This window comes from Podarcis bocagei, assembly GCF_964188305.1.
Source record: "Podarcis bocagei genome assembly, chromosome: 12".
NCBI lineage: Eukaryota > Metazoa > Chordata > Lepidosauria > Squamata > Lacertidae > Podarcis > Podarcis bocagei.
The window spans coordinates 54666126-54679041 of record NC_138137.1 but is presented as its reverse complement, the minus strand read 5'-3'; the positions used below and the strand labels follow the sequence as shown (position 1 = coordinate 54679041).

The 12916-nt window shown below is 42.7% G+C and overlaps 2 protein-coding genes across 2 annotated transcripts in view; one reads left to right on the top strand and one right to left on the bottom strand.

Moving 5' to 3' along the window:
• The window catches only part of ADCYAP1R1 (ADCYAP receptor type I), a 391549-nt gene that overhangs the window by 198434 nt on the left and 180199 nt on the right, over positions 1-12916 (bottom strand). The window lies entirely within an intron of this gene.
• The window catches only part of LOC308569638 (vasoactive intestinal polypeptide receptor 1-like), a 39381-nt gene that overhangs the window by 7555 nt on the left and 18910 nt on the right, over positions 1-12916 (top strand). The window contains exons 2-6 of the mRNA XM_081163797.1: positions 7542-7641; positions 7832-7939; positions 8983-9092; positions 10119-10216; positions 11862-11994. Coding sequence (XP_081019923.1) covers positions 7542-7641; positions 7832-7939; positions 8983-9092; positions 10119-10216; positions 11862-11994 — 549 coding nt within the window. The remainder of the gene's footprint in view (positions 1-7541; positions 7642-7831; positions 7940-8982; positions 9093-10118; positions 10217-11861; positions 11995-12916) is intronic.

The following is a 12916-nucleotide window of genomic DNA, read 5'->3' as shown; positions in this document are numbered from 1 at the left end:
TTTTCCATTTTGGGGCAAGTAACTCTCTTGCTGCTGTAGTAGCATACATAAATAAATTTCTATACAATTTAGGTAGTTCTGTCCCTATAATTCCCAAAAGAAAAGCTTCTGGTGTTTTTTTTTAAAATATATATATAAAAGTTATTTTGAACATCCTTTTCAATTCATTATATATAATTTCCCAGTAAGCTTTAACCTGTGAGTTTCTTTTTTATTTTTTAAAATAATTTTTATTGATTTTAACATATAAATTATAAAATGTACCAAAAAACTTATCACTTATACAATCTTTTTAGACTTCCATCAGCACCTCTGATGATCCACCGTTTTAACCACTTCTTATGCATTTCTTAACTTTATACTGCCTTTACATCTCTTAACAAATCATCCTTCCCCTTCTCCATTTTTGCAATACTTCCAATAATACTCCTCACAAAACTTCTTGCAAACCTACAAACGTCATCTGATCTTCACAAATACTTTTCAAATAGTCCGTAAATTTACTCCAGTAAATTTCTGGTCCCGTCGGTTTCGAATCCTTCCTGTTAGTTTATCTAGTCCTGCATAGTCCATTAACTTCATCCTCCATTCTTCAATCGTCAGTAATTCTTCTTGCTTCCATTTTTGGGCCAATAATATTCTTGCTGCTGTTATTGCATTAACCTGTGAGTTTCATGGTTTAGTGATGCGCTAGGTGAAGAAGCATCAAACATCAGCTGGAGGTGCAAGACATACCCAAACACCCAAAAATTTCTTTTTCACCCCTTTTCTTGTTTTGCTTGCCCTCCTAAACCATCTCAACATTTTGCTTTGGGTGAAATTCAGGGCCAGTGCTCTTGTGCAGAACACATTTACATATTGATATGAGCCGTCGTCTATTATTAAAGCTCAGCTTTAAGAAGTGGGATATATTTAACAGTCAGGACTTTGATCTCCGACTCCAGTAATTCAGCCCTCATGGATCTCGGAGCAAGGTTGATATTTTCGGCATTGGTGTTAATTAGATGTTCTACTTTATTTTAATTCCTGGTTATTTAAAACTGATTTGCCAGGCGCAATTAACGTAATGATGAAAGATCAAGGCAATGAATACTGAATATGTATATTATAGTCCTGTAAGAAGAATCTCTCTCATCCAGCAGGGGAGACCCAGGTGAAGTAACCGTTTCAGTGTGAGATTTCCCTTGATGAATGCAGAACTACAGAATAGAACATGAATTTGGAACCAAATCAAATCTAGGCATAGCCAGGACCACAAACCGAGGAGTGACGGCAATAGAATAAAAGGTGAAATGAGATAGCAGTTTGGGGCAAAAACTTGGTCCCCTAAGAGTCCCCCAATTTCAAGCTAAAAGTTCTTTAAAGGTAACATTCTGCTCAGTCTTAGAACAATCCCCAATAGTTATTTGTTACATTTATATTTGGAACTCAAGGTTCTACCCTCTACACTTTATTTCCACAACAGCCCTGTGAGGTAGGTTAGGCTGAGAGACAGTGAGTGGCCCAAGCTCACTCAGTGAGCTTCATATCAGAGTGGGGATTCGAACCCTTGTTCTTACTGTAATTGGGGAGCTGAGAGGAATGAACCCGGTCAGTTACAACATCTCCCTTTCTCAAACTCAGTTCAGCATCTCCCCACATTAATTTGTGGGATTACCTAAGGGCAGGGCCGGATTTAGGTTTGATGAGGCCCTAAGCTACTGAAGGTAATGGGGCCCTTTATATGTCCAGCTGTCCTTTGTCAACAACAAATTGTCACTGGTTTTGTGTTGAATATATGCTATATAAGAGGGACGCAGGTGGCGCTGTGGTCGAAACCACAGAATCTAGGACTTGCCGATCAGAAGGTCGGCGGTTTGAATCCCCATGACGGGGTGAGCTCCCGTTGCTCGGTCCCTGCTCCTGCCCACCTAGCAGTTTGAAAGCACGTCAAAGTGCAAGTAGATAAATAGGTATCACTCCAGCGGGAAGGTAAATGGCGTTTCTGTGCGCTGCTCTGGTTCTCCAGAAGCAGCTTAGTCATGCTGGCAACATGACCCGGAAGCTGTCTGCGGACAAATGCCGTCTCCCTCGGCCTATAGAGCGAGATGAGCGCGCAACCCCAGAGTTGTCCGCAACTGGACCTAACGGTCAGGGGTCCCTTTACCTATACGCTATATAGTAATGTATGGATCTAATAGGTATCTAAAGCCATTTGCATGTTGCCATGCAACCAGTCCATGCAGAATGTCGGCACCCTATATATAGAAATGAGCAAACCAGTGATATTTTAGGGAGCAGGCTAGCAGGCGGGGCTCATTACTTACATCATAGGAGCCTACACAACACAAAACACTGTTGCTGTATGTAGGTTTTATTTTATTGGTTTTTTATCTTAGATTTTGGAAATGTACATCTAGGTTTTTTCCCTTTAATTTTTTTGGGGGCCCCCAAGAGAGTGGGACCCTAAACTATAGCTTGTTTAGTTTATACGTAAATCCGGCACTGCCTAGGGGGCAGCAGGGACCCTCGAAATGTCCCGATTTTCCCATAATTACAGAAGCGATCCTGGTTTCTAATTTGATCCCTGAATGTCCTGTTTTTCCTTTTTCCTTTTTCCTTCCCTCCACACCTCAGAGAACAATTAAAAGCGGTGTGGGTGGAAAAACCGACTCCTGTTTATACTGAAAAGAAAATGCACCAAATGAATGGTGGAACAGGCATGTGAAGCCCTTCTTATAATTTTGAAGAAAAATTACAAAGCAATCCACTTTATATTCTTTAACTGCAGTGCTTCCGCAGCCATCTATTATTATTTTTTTAGGAAATGCGTGGAGTGTTTATTCCTTTATTGTAAAAGGATCCGTACACGGCAAACCTTTTCATGTCTACTCAGAAGTAAGTCCCATTGTATTCAATAGAGCTTACTCCCAGGTAACTGGGCAAAAACTTGGCAGGCTTACACTGCATTCCTAAGCAATTTTACCCAGAACTAAGTCCCACTGCATTCAGTAGGATTTACTTTCAGGTATGTTCCTGATCATTCTCACAGTCTTTCGCTGACAGGGACTCAAGGCAGCTTATAGCTCAAATTTTATATCCTTCCATTTATCTGTTGAAGGTGTTGTTCACGATCATTCCCTTGCGGGGGTTTTTTATTTACAACAACCTTGTGAGGTAGATGAGGTGGAGAGGTTGCAGTTGGCTCAAGGTAACCGATGTAATTGTGTATATGGCATTTATGTGTGTGGGAGATCAAACAAGGAAAGAAACTTCCTGATGTAGAATAGAATATCCCTACAAGAAAGAAGATTCCACCTAAACATTAGAAAGAACTTCCTGACAGTAAGAGCTGTTTGACAGTGGAATTTGCTGCCAAGGAGTGTGGTGGAGTCTCCTTCTTTGGAGGTCTTTAAGCAGAGGCTTGACAACCATATGTCAGGAGTGCTCTGATGGTGTTTCCTGCTTGGCAGGGGGTTGGACTCGATGGCCCTTGTGGTCTCTTCCAACTCTATGATTCTATGATTCTCTGATTCTATTTTCATCTGAGAAATATTGGACGTTATGCACTGGAGGTGTAATCGACGGCCAGATTTTGGAAGAAAAAAATGGTATCACTGCATCAAGTTCATCAGTTTGGTTGAATTAATCAAACTGAATAGTTTTAATTGAGTTATGAATAAATGTGCCATTATCTGTGGCTGTTTTGAATTTAATTGTGGCATTATCTTCTGTTCTGCTATTCTGAATAGTGCTTTTAATAAGGTAGGGGGCACTGGGGCTGAGTTTCTGCAACCAAGTAGCCCCCCCCCCAAAAAATTGGGGACCCTTAATTAAGGTCAGGCCAAAGATCCAACAACCTCATTTCCCATTCATTTCTCCTTTGAATTTAAGAAGTTCCTTGTGATCACAGAAAGAGGATTCTATATTAAAAACCGGGGGGGGGGGGGACAGGGGCAATGGAACTGTTGCATCTTAATTCTATCTCTGGCTCCTTCGAAACGCCAGCATAAAAGTATCCCAACAGCAAACAATTTCACATGATTACAGTTCTTGAAAAGCCTCTGAAACAGTCAAAGGAGAAGGTGGAGGAGAATACAATTAGATTCCAGCCCAAGCTCTGAATAGGTTCTTTTGAAATGCAAATTGCATTGCCCTTCTCAGAGTAATAATTTTTTTGCTACCGTTGTTGGAAGTTGGTATTCGTTTGGCCCGACGCCGTGTGAAAACCCTGCGCTGTCTGGTTTTATTTTATTTATTTTTAGATGCTTCCATTGACAGCATGACAGTGGCTATTTACAAGTGCATCTTTCCATTTTTTTTGTAATAAAGAGAGGTGCTATTTTTTGGGGGGGTGTAACTTAATATTCCTCCCCCTCCACACACATACTAAGGGAAAGAAGAAAATTATCTGCTCCTGGTCTAAAATGGAATAAAAACAATTCTATTTTGGTCTGGGTAGCTCCTCACATTTTTCTTTTTTGTGTTAGGGTCAAGGTTAGATGCTCTGCAATTCTTCACTATCTCAAATTTGATGGTCCCAACCCCCACCCAGAAGCCCTCCTGCCTGGGGGTGGAATTTACTGATGTTATCCTGGAGAGTGAAGTCAAATGGGCCTTAGAAAGCACTGCTGATAACAAGGCCAGTGGAAGTGATGATGTTCCAGCTGAACTATTTAAAATTTTAAAAGATGATGCTGTTAAGGTGCTATACTCAATATGCCAGCAAGTTTGGAAAACTCAGCAGTGGCCGGAGGATTGGAGAAGATCAGTCTACATCCCAATCCCAAAGAAGGGCAGTGCCAAAGAATGCTCCAACTACCGCACAATTGCACTCATTTCACACGCTAGCAAGGTTATGCTTAAAATTCTACAAGGCAGGCTTAAGCAGTATGTGAACCATAGGCGCCGACTCCATGGGGCTTGAGGGGGCTCGAGCCCCCTCAAAAAAATTTTTGGGGGGGCTCAGCCCCCCCAATAATCTCGGGCGGGCGCCCTTCCAGCAGAGCGCCGCCGCCGTCCCCCGCCGCCTCCTCCTCACCTGCTCCTTCGCCAGCCAGCCAGCCGCGCGCCCTAATCGGAGGCACTGCCGGAAATCCCGCGAGAACAGGGGAATCCCGACTGGCCACACCTCCCAGCCAGCCAATCGGCTGGCTGGGGGGGCGTGGCTTGCCCTATTTAGGGCCGGAGCCACTTTATTTGCATATTCATGAGCTTATTTATTATTCATGAGCTTTCCCGGGCCCCCCCAATATTTTTTCTAAGTCCGCGTCCCTGATGTGAACTGAGAACTCCCAGAAGTGCAAGCTGGATTTTGAAGGGGCAGAGGAACCAGAGACCAAATTGCAAACGTGCGCTGGATTATGGAGAAAGCTAGAGAGTTCCAGAAAGACATCTACTTCTGCTTCATTGACTACGCAAAAGCCTTTGACTGTGTCGACCACAGCAAACTATGGCAAGTTCTTAAAGAAATGGGAGGGCCTGATCACCTCATCTGTCTCCTGAGAAATCTCTATGTGGGACAAGAAGCTACAGGTAGAATGGGATGTGGAACAACTGATTGGTTCAAAATTGGGAAAGGAGTACGGCAAGGCTGTATATTGTCTCCCTGCTTATTTAACTTACATGCAGAATTCATCATGCGAAAGGCTGGGCTGGATGAATCCCTAGCCGGAATTAAGATTCAATATCAACAACCTCAGATATGCAGATGACACAACCTTGATGGAGAAAGTGAGGAGGAATTAAAGAACCTCTTAATGAGGGTGAAAGAGGAGAGCGCAAAATATGGTCTGAAGCTCAACATAAAAAAAATCTAAGATCATGGCCACTGGTCCCATCACCTCCTGGCAAATAGAAGGGGAAGAAATGGAGGCAGTGAGAGATTTTACTTTCTTGGGCTCCATGATCACGACAGATGGTGACAGAAGTCACGAAATTAAAAGACTCCTGTTTCTTCAGAGAAAAGCAATGACAAACCTAGACAACATCTCAAAAAGTAGAGACATCACCTTGCCAACAAAGATCCGTATAGTTAAAGCTATGGTTTTCCCAGTAGTGAGGTATGGAAGTGAGAGCTGGACCATAAAGAAGGCTGATCGCCGAAGAATGGATGCTTTTGAATTCTGGTGCTGGAGGAGACTCTTGAGAGTCCCATGGACTGCAAGAAGATCAAACCTATCCATTCTGAAGGAAATCAGCCCTGAGTGCTCACCGGAAGGACAGTTCCTGAAGCTGAGGCTCCAATACTGTGGCCACCTCATGAGAAGAGAAGACTCCCTGGAAAAGACCCTGATGTTGGGAAAGATGGAGGGCACAAGGAGAAGGGGAAGACAGAGGACGAGATGGTTGGACAGTGTTCTCGAAGCTACCAGCATAAGTCTGACCAGACTACGGGAGGCAGTGGAAGACAGGAGTGCCTGGCGTGCTCTGGTCCATGGGGTCACGAAGAGTTGGACACGACTAAATGACTAAACAACAACAACAGCTCCTCCCACTTTTTTCCTTGGTCACACCCACTTTTGACTCTGGACCTGCCCCTTGCCACCACATGACCCTTGGGAAGATTGTCCAAGAAGGAGCTCAGTCCTTTTGTTGAAAAGAGCCCTCAGCCACTGGTTTAGTGAGTAACACTAGCATACCCTTTGGAACTCCCTGCCTCTTGACACCAGGCAGCAAACTTTGCTCTATTCTTTTCTGCACTGCCCTAAAACAGTTTTGCTAAGGCAGGTCTATCGAGACATTATGTGTGTTTTCTCTCTTTTTAGATGTTTTGATTTCAATCATCTTTTGACAGTGTTTTTTTTTAAATCAAGTGGTATATAATTTTTGTTCAATGAAAATAAGAAATGCAACAACAAATTTATATACCGCTTGGTGTGGAGTTTTTTTTTAAAAAGGAACTAAAAACTACTAAGTGGTTTATGATATAAAGCATTAACAATATCAATAAAAGCAGGTTATTCAATTAAAATAAGAAATACACTCAGGCGACAAGGTAAAAAATAAATGGGATTGCTTTAAAAACTGCCTGGCAAAATATGGTTCCGAAAACAATACTTGCTTGTGTTTAGATTAATCTCACAGATATAATGAAAAAAACTGATTTTAATAAATGAATACAGAATATTTGTTGAATACAGAATAAGTGTTGAAGCCGCAAAGAGATAGAGGGAAGTCAACTAATAAAACAGGGATTCAAACTAGTTTTCCGGAACAGAAAGAAAGTGACTGCACAGAAAGAAAGAAAAGAAAGATTATAAATGTATTTCTTTCTGAGAACCTGGCCTATAGAATATTCAAATTACTGTTTGTATCCTTTGAAGAAACTTGACTAATTCTTTTTCGTTTTTTATTATTCATGTTTTTTCTTTCTTTTCCTTTTCCTTTCTTTTATATTTTTCCTTTTTTTTTCCTTTTTGAATATTTGGATGTAATGTTTAACTTACGCATTCTCTGTAATTTTTAAAAATGCGATAAAGATAATAAAAAAGGGGAGAGGGAAGAAAATAAAATACAGTTTTTTCCCTCTCTCTCTCTCCCACCCCTCCTTTTCATCGCAGGTGGCTTCCATCCACCCAGAATGCAGAATATTCCAACAGCTTATGAAAGATGAGAGTCGATGCTTGGTGGAAAACGAAACTCTCTTACCAGATTTTAAAGGTAACAGGCGTGAGCCCAGTCCTATATAAATATTCACCAACTTGCAGCAGCAACCTGGGTGGCCCATGGGTGGAATAGATGAGCCATTGACTTGGTCCAGCGGGCTTTTATTCTGCTGGACCCTGTAAAGCCAGTATTCATCATTCTGGATAGTAGGAGTCTTCAATCTGACACTGAGTTTTCTCCTTAGGATGTTCAGGAGTTTGGGATGGACTAAGTTGCTGGCCCAAAGCTACCTTTGGAGAGACAGTGACGCTCGCCTGCCCAGGATTTTTTGAAGAAATCACCAGCATACATGGCAAGACCCTTTTTAAAAAATCTCCCTCCTTTGTATTTCTCTGTCAGAGCTCATGTGGGTCACAGAGGGAAATGGTGCAGTTTATTTTTTAAAAAAACTCATTTTTATTTGGTTTTTCCAATATAGATTTATAACAAAACCAAATACATTTGTGTACACAGAGATTGCCCAGAATCAGGTCAGGAAACAAGTAAATAAAATATAAGACATGAAAATATTGATTTCTTTTTAATTTTTTCTTACTTTTTACGTGTTTTGTCTTTGTATTTTTGTATCTCTTTTTCTTTTATTATTGTTTATTGTTTATTTATTATTGTTATTCTTTTTTTATTTCTTATTTTTAATCTTGTAACCTTTTATTGTCTGTAAAATTTCAATAAATATCTTTTAAAAAAAGAGAGAGAGATTGCCCAGAATCTCCCTCCATCCCCCTAATGTCAACGTTTTCAACTGCATATTATATCATAATCTATATTTTATATCTATCCATATTGTCAGTAGTATTTGTTACATTACAAGTGAGTTTAGAAGCCTGCTGATGCTTTCATCTGCTTACAGTGGTCTTCTAAATAAATTACAAATTTCCCCCATTCTTTCTTAAAGTTTTTATCCAAGAGGGAAATGGTGTAGTTTAAATACAGTGGCTGTGAAGATTGGAGACAAATTCAGTTTGGTTCCCACCTTCACGGGTATTATATAAGGTCAACAAGCCCCCTATTGGCTACCCAGGTCACCTGACACCTTTTGGGCTGACCGTTTACAGTTCCTGTTCCCACCTCGCCAGGGGGCGCTGAGCAGCAGCAAGGCTCGGGCCAGCTAGTCTCTCCCCTAGTAAGTTGGGTTTTGTTTTGCTTTTTACAATCAAGTGGTTGTATAAATCTTATGAAATAAGGTACCTGCCCCTCTCCCCAGCTACCAGAAACCCTGGTTCATGCCCATTAGTGTTTTAGGTTCTCCAGATATTGCCATCTCGATTTACTGGCGACATTGTTCTAGGATAGAATGTGTTAACGTTAGAGCTTCACAGTGATATTTTTTTGCAGGGTTCCTGCACAGAAATTGCACTCCAGGCCTTTACTGGTCAGAGCCATTCCCCCCATATCCAGTTGCCTGTGGGTTTGAAGAGAGTTTTACAAAGGGGCCAGAAGATCAGGTCAGTCAAGCTTCTAACACGGCACCGAATATTCTTCCGTTTGGAACCTGAACCAAAACTAGACACGCTGGTGGCTTTCCTGCCAGCGCATTTGCACTGTGCCTGCCCTCTTCATCACTTTGCCCTTGCCCTGTTCGCCTAGAAAGCAGAGTGACGTGGCTGGCAGGTGGCCAAGAGCGTGTGGCCATTGTTCCCCATTAAGTGCCCCGAATCTTCCACCGTTCAGTTTCCTTGGATGACTTTGGGAGAGTGAGGTGAAGTAAGTGACTGGTGGGGACAACAAGAAGGAGCATCACTAGGGAGCTGCAGTTCTGAAGGTGGCCTCAGCTGGTGGTCCAAAGCATCATTGGGATCACATTGGCAATGGGTCTTTTTGGCCCTTGGTCAAATGCCCACGCCAAAGCTAGCCTTGAACAGAAGAGAAACTACTGAATGCAGAAGTTGGTCAGCCTAGATGCATGAAAACAAGCAAATGTGCATCAAACGTGGAAGGGAAGGTCTTCTCGTCATAGTCCTGTGCTGCTCAGTCATGGCAGAGCTCAGTGGAGGGAGAAGCCAGCCAACCAGCCGAATCTCAGGGGAGTATTGCCTGGAGGCAGAGTCTGTATACAAGGTTCAGTCCAGTCCTAAGGTCAGGAGTATCTCAGTTCACGTAGTCAGATGATCTAGGGGTCAAGAAAGCTGAGGGTCTAAGGTCACAAGAAGCAGCAAGGTCTGGCCAGGAATGACGAATGTTGTTTCCAGCAACAGACTGAGGTTGAAAACCCTGCTTAAGAGAGCTGGAGCCAGCTGGTTCTCCTCAGGAGCAAGAAGGCTGATCACCAGCAGGTGGAGTCACTGTGCCTTCTGCTCTTTCAGGCTGCTGTTCAGCAGGTGAAGCCAACTCCTGGCCCATGACACTTCTTCTTCTTCTGTCTTCTACACAATGTCCTCCTCCGTGGTTGCCAGGGGAAACGGGGTTTTAACTCTGAAAGATGTGTCCTCCTCATGTGCCTTCATTTCTGAATGTTCTCTTTCCCTCCACAGAAATCATACTATTCAACATTCTGGCACATCTACACCGCAGGCTATGCAACTTCCCTGGCTTCGCTCATTACAGCTCTACTCATCTTCACCTTCTTCCGGTAAATGCTGAATGTGCCTTTCAGAGACAGCACCCAGCTCTACCCTTATCTCATCCTCCCCTGGGATTTGAACTAAACTGCTTTCCCTCTTCTTCTTAACATATATATATATCCCATGATACGTTTGAGTTTTCCTCAAGCCATGTGCTTCTGGGGTCTATAGCTTAGCTGCATCATGTAGTCTTTTCCAGACTTTGATGGGGAGCGGAATAGCTCCGTTGGACTCCATCACAACCCTGGGCACCTCTGGACTGCCACAATTTTGCAGGTGGAATTCAAACGTGTGCCGGAAAATTAGTTTTTCACATTTAAAGCGGATTAAAGAGCTCAGTCACCTTTGTACAACAAAACCACTTTAAAAATAGAAACTCCTTTGAGGTTAGGGAAGTGATGGGGAAATGTGGAATAGATGAGCAATGAACAGGATGGCATGTAAACACCCCACAAGCTAATCAAGATGAATGATAAATAAAGACTGAACGTAGTCTAAGTGCCTCACAGAGATGGACAAGAAATTTAATTTACATTCATTGAATCATACAATTGTAGATTTAGAAGGGACCACACGGGCCATCTAGTCCACCCTCTGCAGTGGGGGGTTTTATTTTTTTTGCCCAAGGTGTGGCTCAAACTGAAACACAGCCATCTAGTGTGTGAGAGAGCCAGTGTGGTGTAGTGGTTAAGAGCGGTGGACTCATAATCTGGTGAACCGGGTTCACGTCTCCGCTCCTCCACATGCAGCTGCTGGGTGACCTTGGGCCAGTCACACTTCTTTGAAGTCTCTCAGCCTCACTCACCTCACAGAGTGTTTGTTGTGGGGAGGAAGAGAAAGGAGAATGTTAGCCGCTTTGAGACTCCTTTGGGTAGTGATAAAGTGGGATATCAAATCCAAACTCTTCTCTTCTTCTTCTAAATTGGCACTTCTCTGAATTTTGTGTTGCAGTCCTCCAGCCAAGTGTACATATAAGGGCTTAGCAGCACTTGACTTTCCTCTGCACTTTCCAGCTCCATATCTGAGTGCTCACTCACTCACATTCTTTCTTTTTGCTCCAGAGCTTTCCCCAGGAAAATCCACTCTTTAGTGTTGAGTCGGAGCAAATGGCAATCTGTGGGGAAATCAAATTGACATTGGTTGCACTTCAGCTTTTAAAGAGTGGCTTTTCCTGGGGGGAAATCCAGGGTGAGAATAAAGCACTCAGACACAGTGCTTTAAAGCACTGGAAAACACGAGGGAACAGGAAAGTAACAGTATTTAAATGCTGGTTGAAACAACATACAAAAATGCCCTGCATTGTGGGGGATTGCTTTGCACATTTGTGGATTAGGAGAAGTTCGAAATAAAATGCTGATGATTCTTCATGAGGTCTTTTAAATAAATAAATCACCAGCGGATCTGGAAATGTGGAGAAGGGACCGTAAAGTTGGAAAAAATTAGAAACTGAGAGGAGCTGATATTGACAGAATCTCCTACCAGTAACTCCTTGTAAGCTAAATCCCTTTTAAAGATACCCAAGTTGGTGGCCATTCCTCTCATTCCTGCAGCCCAAAGGCACCATTTAGATGCCCTGAAAGCAGAATTCAGCTCAATTCAGCCAGTTTATGTCAGCCTGCTAAACTGACAATCTGCTTTCCTGCCCCCTTCCAGGAAATTCCACTGCACACGGAATTATATCCACATGCATCTGTTTGTCTCCTTCGTCCTGAGGGCAGCTGCCGTTTTCACAAAAGACACCATTTTGTTCTCCGACGACAGCATGGACCACTGCCTGATGTCAACGGTATGCATCTGACCCGCTTTTGAAAATAATATTTTACACAAAAGCTTTGTCGAAATATATTTTAAAAAAATTGTTGTTGTTTAGTCGTTTAGTTGTGTCCGACTCTTCGTGACCCCATGGACCAGAGCACGCCAGGCACTCCTGTCATCCACTGCCTCCCGCAGTTTGGTCAAACTCATGCTGGTAGCTTCGAGAACACTGTCCAAACATCTCATCCTCTGTCGTCCCCTTCTCCTTGTGCCCTCCATCTTTCGCAACATCAGGGTTTTTTTCCAGGGAGTCTTCTCTTCTCATGAGGTGGCCAAAGTATTGGAGCCTCAGCTTCAGGATCTGTCCTTCCAGTGAGCACTCAAGACTGATTTCCTTCAGAATGGATAGGTTTGATCTTCTTGCAGTCCATGGGACTCTGAAGAGTCTCCTCCAGCACCATAATTCAAAGCATCAATTATTCGGCGATCAGCCTTCTTTATATATATAAAAAATAAATTGTCCAGTAGCACCTTAGAGACCAACTAAGTTTGTTCCTGGTATAAGCTTTTGTGTGCATGCGCACTTCTTCAGATACCATAAGCACGCAAAATCTTATACCAAGAACAAACTTAGTTGGTCTCTAAGGTGCTACTGGACAATTTATTTTAATTTTTAAAATATATTTTGACTGCGTCAGACCAACATGGTTACCTACCTGAAACAAAAGCTTAGTGTTTGCAGAAGGAGTGGGCTATGAGGTTTTTCAGACATGGCTTCTGTTTTGCTTTCATGAGGGGGAAAGGATGGCTTTGACCTTATTCAACATGGCCATTTCATGCTTCCTGATTTCCCTAGTGGGTAAGAATTCTTGGGGGCAAACTCAGTTCGCTTTGTGAGGTGAGAGTACCAGGGAAACTCCACTGCCCTTTCTGGGGGAAAAGGGGAGGGGAGA